Here is a 15,762-nt window from a genome sequence, read left to right as displayed (position 1 = left end):
CTGTAGATTACAAAATACTATTTTCTAATGTATACCAAAAGTTATTAAAGTGCTTTTGTTGCTTCCAGCAGCACGTTATGATAAACACTTTGCAGAAAATTGAAACATGATTTAAGTAGATAATCCACCACAATGAGAATTTAGTCACTCTTCCTCAGAGTTAGTGCACCTTAGCCTTGCAAGGTCAAAAATAGCACTGGCGTAACCTGAAAACAATGGCTGCCTGGAAGGTAAATCAACGTAAGATCTTACAGTGCGCTACAGTTAATCGTCGTAACTCATGTGTAGTGAGCAAATTACTCAAGTATGAGCAAATTACATGCACGGCACTTATCCGGGGTAAACAAAGAAAACAACCAGCACTGTCCTTCACAGAATGATAATGGGCATCACATGCATTGCTTCAAATTAATACATTTTAGAAAATGAGGTTGAATAATTTAATTTACTATAAGTCAAGGAAAAAGTATGAGTAGTGTCATGCAGTGAAAAATCTCTTGACTGACTCATTTCCTTCTGTCAAAACTATGCAAATCTGTTTTGAGTCTAGAACCAAAAACAGACTATAGCTGCATTATCAGTCTGGACAACACTTTGCAGGTAAGATTTGTCCACTAAAAGGCAAAGGTGGCTAGAACAAGGGCTGGACCTATACATAGGTAAGACAAGTTAGTATGGCTGTTACTCAAGTTCAGCCTGGACTATGCAAGACAATTAGGTCGCACCCCAATAAATTACTTTTTAAAATCATTCTCAAAGCTCAAATTCAGAATGCTACGACTGCTTGTCTGCCTGTAAAAAAGGTCTTCATGGCCAGGTTTTAGTAGACCCTGGTTTCGCTATTTCATCGTTTCCTTTACATGCCTAAACTGGGCTTGAAATAGAAAATATGCCACATGCTGACTGGACCAATTAGACCATAATTGGAGGTGAAAGAATAAAAATTAACATAAGTAAAATGTTTCACACTGGCCATTTTCATTCCATAGCCTCTTTGCCACACAAAAACCTTTCAACCATTCATAATGACATAAGTGGTGATGAGCACCTCCTCCAGTTAGTCAACAGATATCGCTGAGGGCTGAAATTGAATTTGAGTGGAAAATATTGGCAGGTGTTGACCTGCAAATGCGATTTTAACACATTTATTATCTCTTTCAGTTAATACAGCAAGTGTGTCGTCATCTGTGAATGTGCTCATGGCTACAACACTCCCATAATACCATAAAGATCCACCACATAAACTTCACTTCTTACAGTGTTGTTATTTTGGCAAATTCAGCCTATTCAACTAATATTCTAAATCACATCAAATACAAGAGCATCCATCCTAACATGTACATGCAGCGCAGTCTATCTCTGTCTACAAATCTGGTTTACCAGCCTTGCAGTTTCCTGTAATTACTCTTATTACAGATTTAGAGTCCAAGTAACAGATGAAAGAGGGATCAAAACGCAGAGAAGCTAATGCACCCCAAAATTCACAGTAAGAACAAAGGCGGTGCCAGGAGGCCTTTATATATCTCAAACAGAGGCAAAGCCCTCACAAAACAAGTTCCAACACATCAACTCAACCATTCGAATTTACCAAATGATGAAGAGACTCCAGCACTGAAGGGCCAAGTTAAAAAGCAACCAGGCATGTCTAGTCAATATGAAAATTGACAAACACACAATTTCCTCCATGCTATCTTTCAGAGATTCAAACTAAGGTGATCATGTTCGATCCAGACATTTCATTTGATAAAATGTTTGGATGCAAGACGTTGATTGTTACCAATGGAAAAAGATATATGGACAGTGCTCAGACCCTTTATAAAAGTGAGCTTTCACATGACAATGTCAGGAATTCTGTCCGTTCAGACTGGCTCTTAGAGGCCAGCCCAGAGCACAATGATTGGGGAGGGGACAATCCATCGAGATAAGGCAATCTTCTCTCCTAGCAGGATTTATTTAGGGGGTGAAGATAAGGGCGACAGGTTTGGAATACTGTGCTCAAAGGGGCAGCCCAGGGCTGAGTGGTAAGGTGCAGGCCAAATGTCACCATCACACAACACAGGCCAGGCTTTCTATGGGAAAAAATGTATAATCCCAACAGGGCTGGAAAGCAATACCAGCTCAAGACTCAGGTACAGACACATGGCCAGTAAAAAGGCCTGCATTGTGCATTCTGATGGAACCTATTACTCATAGCCAAGCATGTTGGCTGCTCTATGAGTTAAATGTCCTGATTCACGGCATTCAGAAACATGAGTCTTCAGTCCACATAATTTTGGTTTATGGGTAGAGAGCTGAGCCCACACCCAGCTACCTCAGAGCTGCCTGCCTGCTCTCAACTCTCTCCAGACGTTGCAGAATGGCTTTGGGGACGAACAGGGAACTCCAGGCCAGTCAAAGACAAGAGGTTATTTGATTAGCATGGAATTTTATTAAGCTGTGGGTGGAGTTGCATGGTGGCAGAGAGAGCCTCAGCAAAAGGCCTCCATTCATTGATCCGGCGAGATTGCAGAAAGGGGAAAAGAGAGGAACAACACCCTTGTGTGTGTGGCTGCCAGCAGGAACAGTCCCCACAGCTTTTTGCCATTAAAAATGCAGAGTGTGTGCACTTTTAGGTGAGTTTAATTGCCTCTTTCTGCAACAGGATGGGAGGTCACGGAGACTAAGCAAGTTTTCTTTTCAAAAGACTATCTACAGCAGCCTATACATAAACACTCCAAGTTGGGTGTGTGGGTAGGGTTTTAAGTACAAGCCCTTTTCCCAAAACAGATTCCCTGATGTTCTTTTTCTTGGCAAGTCTGCCTGCTGCAATGTCCCATATCTTACAATCCAGATACAGAAATTAATCATCAAAGAGCGTGACTGTGTATGCACAAGATACATGTGAGTTACAATGAAACTACTGTGTACAGGGACACAGAACTACTAGTCACACCTTACTAGTTAAAGCAATGAACCCTAGGCAAAAACTCTTGCAAACGCAAAAAGTAGGTCCCAAGGTCAGTCCCGGGAAATTCAGGTCAAAATGTTCCATCCAATTACCCACATGAATATTAATTTCATCACACTGTACATCCGAGTGCAACTGCACTAACGAGTCACTAAGAGCCAAATCCCTGTGAAAACACTGAGAGCCACAGTCACCCAAGTCGAAAGGCTTGTGATATCAACAAACACTTGACACAACAACATCCCCTTGGCATCCACTCCATTGGTGAGTCAGTTCCTGGGATTGGCACACGTAAGAAAACTCTATGAAGGTGTTGCTTTAGGGTTTAGCACGTGGCAGTAGCCGCCTTCTTTCCTCACACATCAGAGTCCCTTCGAGACTTGTCGCCCATAGACAGGAAGCAGCCAGAGCTAACTCCAGCCAACAGGTGTACTGATGCAGCTGGAGGCCTGCAGGTTGCAACAGGCTTGCTGGCAGCCTATCACTTCAAAATGAAGCTCAGATAAGTAAATCTAGACAAAACAGCACACCTAACCACCAACTTCCTAATGATCTAAAAAGGCACACTAGTGACATCACAAACCATTATCAGTTTGTGGTGGGCGGAAATCCAGATTTAATAGCAATGGCCTATAATAATCTGACAAAGTGTGTCTGAAACACGGTTACCACCTGTCAGTATGTTTTACCATTGCTTTTTAATTAGGTAGACTCCTTAACTGAAGCTAGGTTATGGAGTGCTGACAGTATATAAACGTGACATATCAATCCGCCTGCTAGAAATGACAGTTTAGTTGTTTTTGGCTGCGACTTTATACAGTATTTGATTGTAGGATACCAGAGTTTCAAATGGCTGATTGTTTTCTTTTGGCATATCCGTATCCGTAATACATTAAGCGATCACACACACAGGCGTTTGAACTTGATTAAGCGTGAGTCTAATTGGCCTGTCGGCGTCAATATCAGCACATTCCTCCAGTGACAATTGAGACGACTTGTTGGTCTCGGAAAGAATTTCTGCTCCAAGGAGTAGACTGACCCCGAATGGTTGACTCGCTAGCTTCCTAGCCAGCTAGCAAGCTACAAACTTACCAGAAGACAATCCGTGTTTACTTCTGACTTTGGGTCCTTCAACATGGCATCGATTTTTTCAAATCGAGCCTCCATACTTTCCCTAGCAGTCATTTTTGCTGTTAAACTCAGTCCCAATGGTGAGTTGTGAACAAAAACAGCTCACTGGCGAGGCAGGAGGCTGGCTAGCTAGCTTTAGCAGCCAGCGGTAGCTAGCTAGCCAAATGTTCCTTTCTTCGTGTAAACTTCACACCGCACTTCAGAGAAAATACATCGTTCTCCTCGAGCTTTCACAGACGATGAAACGTTTAAGGTTGCGTTGAATGTACAAAAGCCACATTTTCAGAGTCGAAAGGTATTTTCCCAGTTTGAGTGACAAACAACTTCAGTGGCAAAAGATAAATGCGGCGACAGATTAGTCAGCCTCCGCAGGATGCCACTGAGGATAAGGGCTTAAAATGTTGGTGCATCCGAACAAAAGGCAATTAAAACTGAAATGTAATGTCTCTTTCAAAAAAGCACAGTTTGTAGGTAGGTTAGTCCAGGCCCGTTCCCATATCTGTGCCAGGCCCTTGCAGAAAACGACAATAGAATCTGACAGCTCAAAAGTAGAAGTGGTGGGAAAAAAAAAACTTCTGCTTCTTCCAAATTTCGATCAGTTTAAACGCGGAGTCGTTACAGCGTTTAACGGCAGTCCTTCCGCTGCAGCCCGTGCTCTGTCATTGACTGTCGACTGTTTCCCGTCCAGACGGCCTTAACTCTCAGTTTGAAGACACATACATCGGGTTTTTCTTGTGCGTTAGTTTTCGGAAAAAAAACAGCAGACTATGCCCGATTTTCTCCCACAGCCTGACCAACATGTCCGCCTTCCTGTTCAAACAGCCCGGAGAAGCAACTTCAAAATGTCAAGTACTGCGCATGCGCCCTGTCGTGGCGCATTCAAAGAGTTCACATATGGCAACATGTTGCTGTTCACTGAGGTTTCACTGCAGAGGGAAGGAGCTCACTGAGCAGCTACATCAAGAGGAAGAGAAAACATTGAAATAATCTGTGTTACTGTAGTAGTTATTTATTGTTAAGGTTTACACAAGTTCAAATATTCTATTCTATTGTGAAAGTGATGTAACGTGTCCATAAGGGTTACAGATAGGCTTCCCTTGGTTCTGGTCTGGAACATGGTCTATTCTATTCTATTATTTTCTATTCTATTCTATTCTATTCTATTCTATTCTATTCTATTCTATTATTTTCTATTCTATTCTATTCTATTCTATTCTATTCTATTCTATTCTATTCTATTATTTTCTATTCTATTCCAAGTCTTTATCAAGTCATATCTATTCTTTTCTCAATTCAATTCAATTCAAAGGGGCTTTATTGGCATGAAAGTTTAACAGCAATGTTGCCAAAGCATCTGTCCAAACACTCGGACAGAACACAACAAATAACAACACAAACACAACACCAAGATTGATTTACATTAATTATATATACAGTATATACGGTGTGTGCGTGTGTGTGTGTTGCTCACTCACTGTCCCTCAGGTTGTGGCATGTTGACACATATTGGGCATTTCTATTCTATTCTATTCTATTCTATTCTATTCCTTTCCAAGTCTCAGTCAAGTCCCAAGTTATTTTTTCTCGGGCAGTCACAGGTTGTGTTATGTCAAGTCCAGTCGAGTCCTAAGTTAAGGTCTGGATACTGCAGTTTCACGTGCAGTATCCAGTCTTTATAGATATTAAACACAAGATATCGGTGCATCAACTAATGATATTATCCACCAATTTGTCTTACCTGTTCAAAAAGTATGGCAATTAATTTGTATTATAATTATTAATAATCAGTGAAATAAATGTGATTGAAAAACAAACAACTTTGTATAAGCTTATTTAGTCTTAAATTCTTCTCAGTCAAATACAAAAGTCCCTACACATCACTTTTACACAGTTAAATACTGACAGCCAGACAAAACTGAATTGTGTTCTATTAAGTATATACTGTAAATAATCCATGTGGGTTGTGCTCTTGGTTCTGAACCATAATTACTGTAAATAGTCTATTCTATTCTGTTTTGTTGTATTCTACCCTTTTCCATGCTATTGTATTTATCACACTGCCACTCACACCAGGATAGCTGTTCACCCCTCTCACCCCTGTGAGTTACATGAAAAGGTCAGATGGTCATCACTGACATCCAGAAGGCATCAGCATACCTATCTTTTAATTTATAAGGTCATGCTGTCTGAATTTATCAACCTTAGTTGGGTTCAAAGTGAACAACCATAAAACCATTATCACAGGATCAGTTTTCTCTAAGATTTTCTCATACCAACTCGAACTAGGGGAGGCTGGTTTCCAGCTCCATGCAGAAAACTGAACCTAGAGGCACACCTAGAGGCACTCCATCAATGCAATCATAATCTATGGTTGTAACACAATCCCATTTGGAAACAACTGGTCTATAGAAAAAGATATATTTCGAAAGAGTCAGTCACAATACTCTCGTCATCTTCTCCCGATTATGCTGCAGTGATTTCAAAATTAATCTTGATTTCAAAGAGATTCACCTGTGTTTTTTCTGTCTCAGCTTGGTGGTGGACGAGATTAGTTTAGATCAGATACCTACTGACTGTATATTTGTCTACTGTGATCCCACACAGGTAGTTCTTTGAATGAACACATGATGATCAGGAAATGCTTCTAGGACCTGCTGTCAGTTGCTCGCTGGGGAATGGCAGCTGGTCTCTTGCATGGTTAAGAGTGATCTATCTAGGCTTGCTGTGTAACTATCTTTAGTGTAATTATTTAATAATAACATATAACTGGAAAGATTTTCACTTTTTTTCTCATTATTCAGCATGTCATCCAACAGAGGGCGGTGTTGTACAACTTTTATGATAAGAACTCCACTGTGTTCACACACTTGAGGCACATGATCTTGAATTTTATGGCACTGAAATATGAACTGAAGCTGCTGCCAAGTGCTCTTCACAAAATGGTACTTCCTTTTTTTAGTAATATCACTTTGAAAAGATATTTTCTTTTTTGTAAAAATGGATTCCCTAAAACTTAGCCCTTGATAGTGGAACCTGAACTCGATGCCCCAGTTCTGTATTTCTGCCCATAGAGGGAGATGTTTTATCCTTGAATACCATAAGTGGGAGATATGCTGTAGAAACTATATACAGGTACAGACTGTATCTACAGTTTCAAAAGAAAATATTGAGTGAAGGCTGGCTAATAATAATTTTGTAATAACATATAGTAGCCCATTATGTATATTTTGTATGTATGTTTTGTAGGCTTTATAGATGAAGAATATAGACGATAGCCTATACAAGAAACTTGAAACACAAGTCCATGTAATGTCCATCAAGGTCAACAGTCAGTCACCATACTACCTTCAAGTTATACTGCAATAATTTAAAATTCAATCTTTTATTCATGTACGTATATATGTCTGTATGCCTAGTATCTATGTATGTATGTTTGTATGTACACTACTCAAAATTAGTTAGGGGTATTGGGATACTTTATTATTTAACTTGATGGTTTATTCTGTGTCTATTTTGTGTTTTGTGAATATTTCTGGTCCCCCAAAATAATGTGACACATTTAATTAGACTTTTTTTGCATATACATTCACACACATGTATGCACCCATATCCCAATATCCCTAACTAATTTTGAGTAGTGTATGTATGTATGTATGTATGTATGTATATATGTATGAATGTATGTATGTATGTATGTATGTATGTATATATGTATGTATATATGTATGTATGTATGTATGTATATATGTATGTATGTATATGTATGTGTATATATATGTGTATGTATGTATGTATGTATGTATGTTTGTATGTATGTATGTTTATATGTATGTTTGTATGTATGTATGTATATATGTATGTATGTATATGTATGTGTATATATATGTGTATGTATGTATGTATGTATGTTTGTATGTATGTATGTTTATATGTATGTTTGTATGTTTATATGTATGTATGTATGTATGTATGTATGTTTATATGTATGTATGTATGTTTGTATGTATGTATGTTTATATGTATGTATGTATGTATGTATGTATGTAGGCCTATGTCAAGGCAAAGTCAAGTCAAAGCGTTAATAATATGAAATAATAAGATAAGAATATATACAGAAGATGTAAAATGTACATTGTAGTATACATTTCAAGTGCAATATGCAGTGTGTATGTGTAGGCTATGTATTCCTACTGTGTAAATATATATATATATATATATATATATATATATATATATATATATATATATATATATATATATATATATATATATATATATATATATATATATAGATAGATAGATAGATAGATAGATAGATAGATAGATAGATAGATAGATAGATGTTCCTCCTCCTCCTCCTTTGTGTTTATATCCTGCCCTCTGACTGTGCAGCAACAATCTGAACTGAACTTTTTCTTCCGTCCATGTGAACCAAACGGCACGTACAGTAACTCCCTGACGTCAGCTGGCAGTTCCTCGGCTGTGCGCAGATCAGCTGTGGGAGAGCACAGCGAGCCGAGCAGCAGCAGCAGCAGAGGTGGTGTTAACTGGACGCAAATTTACCCACATACTGGCCCGCTTTCGTGTGGATACAGGTAGGAGGGCATGCTGCTGTTCCGTTTCCTCACTCTTGCTTTGAATCGCATGTCATAATAAACGTGTTGGCGATCATAAACGAGGAGTAGGGCTGCTGACGCTCTCCGGAGGATGGTCGCCCTGGAAGCGCGCAGCTTGTTTTCGGTCCGAGGCTGAAACAGATGCTTAAAGTTTGTTTCGTCATTGAATTTGATTTGGCATTAAAGCTACTGCTGGAGAAACTTACCCATATGTGTTAGAGGAAGGGATGATTAAAGTGTGAAAGAGGAAATTATAGGTGATCAACTCTTGTCTTGTCAGTGGACCTGTTTGAATGCTCGAGAATACTGCACGAATAGCCTGAACCTATTTTAACCTTTCTTCATTTTCTTCTTTTGATTAACAAGCCTCGCCAAGTGTCGTGGCTGTCAGTGATGCTCGGCCACTGATCTTCATCAAATAGCTCAATTATCATTTTAATTTAACAAAATGAGCGTCAGTGTGCAACTCAAACTTCTGTGGAACCAAAAAGAAGATTCAAGATTATTTTGGATCAGCAGTCAAGTAATGAATCTTGTATTATCTTGCAGATGATCGCATTTTATTTCATATTTGAAAGTGTCAATCCTGCTGATTAATCATCGTTTAAGTCATGTCAAGAATATCTGGAACCAGCCCACTGATTTAAGTTCTCTTGTTGAACACTGTTACAGTTGCCTGAGGCTCGGTGTTGAAACAGGCTTCAGCAGCTCAGATAAAGACCTATCAGATAAGAGGGACCGTGAGATGTATTTGGTGGTTTGTCATTGTAATGACAGGCAAACCAGTCTGTCTTGACTGCATCTAATCTGCCATTCCTCATGTTTCATGTCCCAAAGGTTGCATTCCTCTTGGCTCCACTACCCCCCTTCTGTACTCTCAAAAATGCCTGAGAGCCAAAGCCAAAGAAGCAGAGAGCCAATTTTCATGTTAAAGCAACATTTGCATATATCAAGTTCTCATCCAGGGCCATTTTTGCTTTCAAATATTTACATGCATGATTAGAAATATTGCCAATTGCTGCCATTAACTGCATATTTCATTCATTGTTGTCTTCTGTAACTCCTATGCCAGGTAGTGTAGTATCTCTGTACAGCCGTGTGAGTTGTGAATGTGCTGGGTGGCACGTCTCGCTTAGAGCACGCGCAGCCCTGTCAGAGAGGGCGAGGGCTGGAGGGGTCAGGGGGCTCTGAATGCTGACCATCTGGCCCTTGGGGGGGTGGTTTCCTCACTGGCTGCCTTTGTTCACGCCGAACAATTGGGACTTAATCTAGGAGGAGATAAGTAAGGCCTCCGTGACAGGACTCCTGCGCTCGGACAGGTTTCCCCTCTTCAGCCTTGAAGGAGACATCTTCGTCCCCATGATGCATTGTGAAGGCCGTGAGGCGTAGGGGTTGTTGGTACTGGGCGTTTTGTTTGTGTGATTGCAGCATCCTAACCTTTTATTTTTAAACTAGAGCAGTAAATTGGCAGTGGAGCTGGGTATGGTTTAGCAAACAGAAATGTGAACTTTGAAAATGGCAAATTCCGACCAAATTAATCGATATGTGAAAAGTCACTGTTTACTGACCCCCTGATGAAAAGTCGGGTGAAGTTTTGTAGTCCACAAAACACTACTGGAGCTTCACAGCAGAACAGCGTTGCAACATTCTCCTGAACAACTGTACAAAAGTACAGTAGATGTTTTAAAATGTAAAATAACAGCTCTTCTGGCATAATCCAAGCCTGCAGAAGCTCCAAAATCCCAAACTGATTTGAAGAGATGTTTACACCCTTTTTTTAAGATGAAATCTTCACTGTAGCTGCTAGACTAAAAGCGTTAGCGTGCACCCTGTCTGAGGAGGGTGCACAGGCTCGGCCATGCATCGAGGGTGTAAATAACGTCTTTTCAAATCAATTTGGGATCTTAGGCTTCCAGAGAGAAGCTCTATGGAGAATGCTGTTTTCATTTTTGTGTGAACTTGTACTTTAACGCTTAATACGCACATGCTTTCCTCAGTAAATCAGATGAACCAAATTGAGATGCACCTAAATAAAAATGAAGGGACATGACCTGCCAGAGATGCTCTCTTCCACAAGTACTGTTCTATGCCGTGACGATAATGGTCCTCATTCACGGTTGCTTTTTTTGGCATAAAACCTGCTGCTGGGCAAAGAGGTTTTCTAAAAATGTAACATGTCATTTGTCGTATGGAAAAGCTCCACCAAGCTGTGGACAGATGACTATTTGCACGTATAAGGCAGATTGTCACTGTGGTAACGGATTGATTAATTTTCTCACATTATTCTCTCTCTATCATTATGTGCACATCAGGACTCCTCTCTCAGATGCTCCTCCTCCGCTCTACCTTGTTGGTTGTCATCGTCATTACTCTCTGTTATGACAAGTTAGCGTGTGATAGATCGCTCAGATTTGTATTCGGTGTCATAACAAAAGGGCATACATGAGAATTGATTACCAATGCAGTCTGTGACAAAGTGGTTTCAGTTCCTGCTTTGGCTTCCGGATCATATCATTTTGAAGATTGATCACTGAGGATGTCAAACACCCTCACAGATCATTCGCCGTCCCAGTTTAGAGCTCAAAAACGCCACTGGGACCAGTCAGCAAAAGCAGGCAGATGCTCCTCTTGATCTCTTCAGAGGTACGTCTTAGTGATTGTGGGCCTCCCTGATCCTCAGTACAGATGGTACAAGGGATAAAATCCCAAGTAGAGAGATCAGCGCTATTGTTTCACACTTTATTCTTTGAGTCCGATGTAAGAGGGCCCAGAAAACAGGTGTTCTTCAAAATAGCTGTCATTCATCAATCTGCTGAGGCAGAAGCTAGGAGCATCTTTGACTAATTCTCCTCATGGCACACGCTCAAGTTGATATAGACAGACAGATGATTGTTGTAGAAACACACAATATGATCTGAAACTACATAATCAAACACCAGCAGCAGAGGAAGTCATCAGATACTTGTAGCAACGTCAAAATACGAGAGCCTGACCAATACTTGATTTTGGGGACTGATGCTGATACTCCTTACTTAACTACATAATAAGTAAGTAATATCAGCAAAATGTACTTAAGATATCAAATTAAACATGTTCATTATGAAGAAAATGGCCTCTAAATTAGTATATGTAACATTATTTTATTTTTAAAACAACTGTAATAGTACATTTTGTTGTTTTTTAACGTTATAGATGAAGCTAATTCAAACTGCTTTATCCAGGGTTGTGTGTAAACAGTCCATTATATTTCATATATAAATGCACTCAGTGTTGTGTGTAGAATGTACATCCATAGTGTAAGGTAGAGTTACAATTTTGACAAACTTGTACTTATATTTCAATGTTATGCTACTTTGAACTTAACTAATTTCCGTGGAAAATATTGTAAATTTTACTCCATTACATTTTTTTGAAAGCTATAGTTGAAGTTAAGTTACTTTTTACATAAAAACATATGATAAACTCATCTGATATGATGCAGTACTATACTGTTCATCTATGGTAGTATACAAAATATTTAGAATTGGCTCCATTTTACTCAAGTAAAAGTACAGAGTGCCTACATTCACTACTGCCAAATAATATAAGAGACCATTTCACACCCAACACTATTAAATCATATGTTTATGCCAAACACAAACAAGTCACATAGAAATTTTGTCCTCATTTCACTACCTGGAAATATATTTTCTGATTCTTGACAAAATATCTTTATTGCTTTCGCACTAACATTGCCAATGTGAGTCAGAATCATTCAGTCATGTGAATTGAAGGAGCATCTTGCTGCTGATATGCAGAGCCAGATATGTTCTGCTTGGATGGTTGTAAACTTTTTAACCTGTCCTCTTTTATTGAGGGTCAGGAACACTAGGAACACCGTGTTCTTGCAGTGTCTATAAAATAAATAAATATTCACAGAGTGTAATGGCAGTGCCTGGGTTTTATGTTTACTTTTCATGCCAGTCAGATATAAACTTGGCCAAATTAGTTTCTACTCAAAAGCAGTCATTTGAATATCTTACTTTAATGTTTATCTTGAGCCGCTTTTATCATCCAAAGTCTGAACGTTAGATTCATGTAATGTTTTGCTTCTTGCATGGGAGGATCTTGGAAAGCGGTTTGTTTATCCTCCTGCCTTGGTCTTTTTAAGTGACCAAACTCCTGTTCAAAAAAATGCAGCATGAAAGAGGAGGGAGGGTAAGCTCAGATAAGGAGAGGAGCAGGGGAGGCTGAGGACTTGAGGTGATGGGAGAGGAGGTTGAAACAGATGTGGGAGTGAACGAAGCGAAACGAGACAGCTGAATGGGGACAGCAAATGAGATACGGGGCAACTCTTTTTTTATCCAAACCTCACACTTGTGGCTGGACGGTTCGGTGAATGAAACCATGCGTAAGGGTTGAGTGTGCATAGGGTGGAGCGGAGTAAGATAAGATAAGGTAATACTTTATTGAACCCCCAGCAGGCAGATTGGGGTATGAAAATGTGCAACAATCTGTATGTACTGTATGAAGGTGCATGACACAGTCGACAATTGGATCATTAAAGCCAATCTCACAAAGGCCCGTGCCCCCTCCCCCGGCTGAAAGGACATGTCAAAGGTCTGTGACCTCTTCCATTTATGTGCATTGATCCCTCTGGTCGGGGGTGGGGCTTCCTTCTCAAAGCCCCTCCACCGTCAGCTGTTATATCTTAGTTTCACCTGCAGGAAGTGGATCAATTATTTAATTTTGATTAATTTAGATTTTCTCAGTTGTTGTTTTTTTTCTTTTTGTTCTACATTACAAAGTACAAGTACCCCATTTGAGTGTGCTGTTGTTTGAAGCTGAAGCGATTGGTCAGTTAATCAATTACTCAGTCAAGAAGAATAATCAATTGATCACGTTTTCCCAGTCTTCTATGGAAGAAAATGTAATATTTTAAGTTTTTAATGTTGGTTGATTTGGGTTCTAAGTAATTCTGATGGGCATTTCTTTTCCTATTATATATGATATGATACCTTACAGATTAAAGGAATGATTGGAAAAATAATTGGCAGATGAATTGAATTTTGCCAATAAAGATGTAGCTAATATAGGAGTACTGAACTGTAGCTAGAACAACCCATTCTTCCTCTAAATGCCTGACCATGAATTTGTGCTGCAGGGTGTGAGTCTACTTCACGCCTCTGCATTTACGGCCTGCTTAGGAGTGAAGGGGAAAAGGGGAAGGTTGTGAAGATGAAATTCCTCCAAGTTGAAACAAAAAAAATCCTTCTCATAGTGGCCTTTAAGTGATGGATGAAAGGAACTTACAGTCAGGAAGGTAGGAGTACAGCCAAAAAGACTGGCCTGGACATCCTGCTCTTTGTTGCAAAGAGAGACTTGGGATGCTAATTGTGCATGTGTGTGCGTGTGTGTGTGTGTGTGTGTGTGTCTACATTTATGCATGAGTGGAACACGACCCCGGTAGATGGCACTTCCTGTTGTCCTGTTAGTTATCTTTATCTCTATTCTGACATGCAGGCCAGGTCCTTATCTGTCACCGCTGGATCTTCTGGTTGACTAACCGGAAGACTCAGTGAACCCAAACCCTGTAGTTTATGTAAACCCTCTGTCTCTATAACAGTAATGGTACTTCTTCCTCTTTTTAAGGCTCTTTTACGTAGAAGTTGTAAAGGCATCCAAATGCAAAGCTTAAATAGTCGTAAGAAGTTAAAAGCTCCAAATTTGCGCTCTTTCTCTCCGACCTCCCACCGCCAGATCAAAGTTGAAAAAGCTCCCTGACAAAAAAACGAGTGGAGCTGATCTGGACGTGGCCCTAATCATTTGTCAGGAAGCGTGTCCGGAGCAAAGTTAAAGGGTCGCCATTAAGCGCGAGTGCATTTGTGTGTTTCGCAGGGGAGTGATGGCATGTCAAGGTGAAGGAGGAATTTCAGTCTTTTGTTCCTCGAGTTGAACTCTTTCATTTGCAGCCGTAATAAACAAATGAGGCCTAATAACCCCCAGACGCCTGAGTCCTTGAATCTTGCGTCTTGCATCGCATCACAGCAGCACTGTGGCATGAAGTGCTCATCTCATGTCTGCAGTTGTTCTCCTTGTTTTCTTTTTTTTTTTTTTTTTCAATCAATCTCGTGGATTTTTTGCAAGGCTCCATTACATCAAGTGTGTGGCAGGCTCCATGGAGAACACTTATCCTCATTCTAGCCGTTGAAAGCTGGACAGCATCCAGCTACGATTCCCTTCTGGCACAGTACTGTTGTGGAACAGTGTGTTCTCACAGGGTGTACCGCTGTATCTCCACCCCCCCCCCCCTCCTGCGTGCGTGCAGATGCCAACCCATGAACAGTAGTCCTGGCCAGAAATGACTGCTAACAGCGTGCATGTTCTTATTAAAGGGTACGGTGTGTGCTGTGCTGCTGGCTGGATCACAGAGCAGAAGCCTGAAGGAAAGTTAATGGTTTTTTAGATTGCATTTCTTTGTTTTGGCCTCTGCTACGAGGGTCATTCTTTTTTTTTCTTTGGAATGACAAACACTGTTCGAATGATTCATCATCATACTGGGTTCCTATCTATTGATTAACATGCTAGTTAGACACACCAGTGATCATTGTCTGCATTTACTACGTTTAATCGGGGCAGGCTGCAACACTGAACTTTTCACTCTACTGTAGAGACAACTAGTTGTATACTGAGTTTGTGCAATATGCAGTCATACTGTGTCTACTTTTGAGTTGTGTAGTGTTGAAAGAGAAAGGTAAACAGAAGGGTTGGCCATCTGTATCTACAGTAACTTATGTTATTATTAAGATAGGGGCAGGTGATATTAGATTTTTCTTCTTCCTGCTCCTGTTTGTTCATGGAATGTGAAGTACAGTGGGTAAAGTGCATCATGTGTTTTGTATTATGGTTTTTGGAAATCATACGCTGAAACAATTATACTCATTATTGTTTATTCTGACGATTATTTCCTGAAATAACTGATTAACCATTTAGTCTATAAAAATGACAGCTTCACGTTGCTCCTTTTGTACAACCAACAGTCCAATCCCAAAGACTCTTTATTTACTATAATAAATTGCAAAGAAAGGC

At 39.9% G+C, this 15,762-nt stretch overlaps 2 protein-coding genes across 3 annotated transcripts in view; one reads left to right on the top strand and one right to left on the bottom strand.

The window, feature by feature from the left end:
- The window catches only part of rock1 (Rho-associated, coiled-coil containing protein kinase 1), a 30,916-nt gene extending 26,041 nt beyond the window's left edge, over positions 1-4,875 (bottom strand). For both annotated transcript variants that reach the window (XM_073491071.1, XM_073491070.1), the window contains exon 1: positions 4,040-4,875. In XM_073491071.1, the coding sequence (XP_073347172.1) occupies positions 4,040-4,132 (93 nt within the window). In that variant the 5' untranslated portion in view covers positions 4,133-4,875. The remainder of the gene's footprint in view (positions 1-4,039) is intronic.
- A 3,727-nt stretch (positions 4,876-8,602) lies between these two features.
- greb1l (GREB1 like retinoic acid receptor coactivator) overlaps positions 8,603-15,762 on the top strand; it is a 46,822-nt gene continuing 39,662 nt past the window's right edge. Inside the window, exon 1 of the mRNA XM_073490446.1 lies at positions 8,603-8,673. The gene's annotated coding sequence lies outside the window, so the exon portion shown is untranslated. The remainder of the gene's footprint in view (positions 8,674-15,762) is intronic.

Source organism: Pagrus major, chromosome 21 (assembly GCF_040436345.1).
Source record: "Pagrus major chromosome 21, Pma_NU_1.0".
Classification (NCBI taxonomy): domain Eukaryota; kingdom Metazoa; phylum Chordata; class Actinopteri; order Spariformes; family Sparidae; genus Pagrus; species Pagrus major.
The sequence above is the reverse complement of the archived record's forward strand: the minus strand, read 5'-3'. Positions and strand labels throughout refer to the sequence as shown.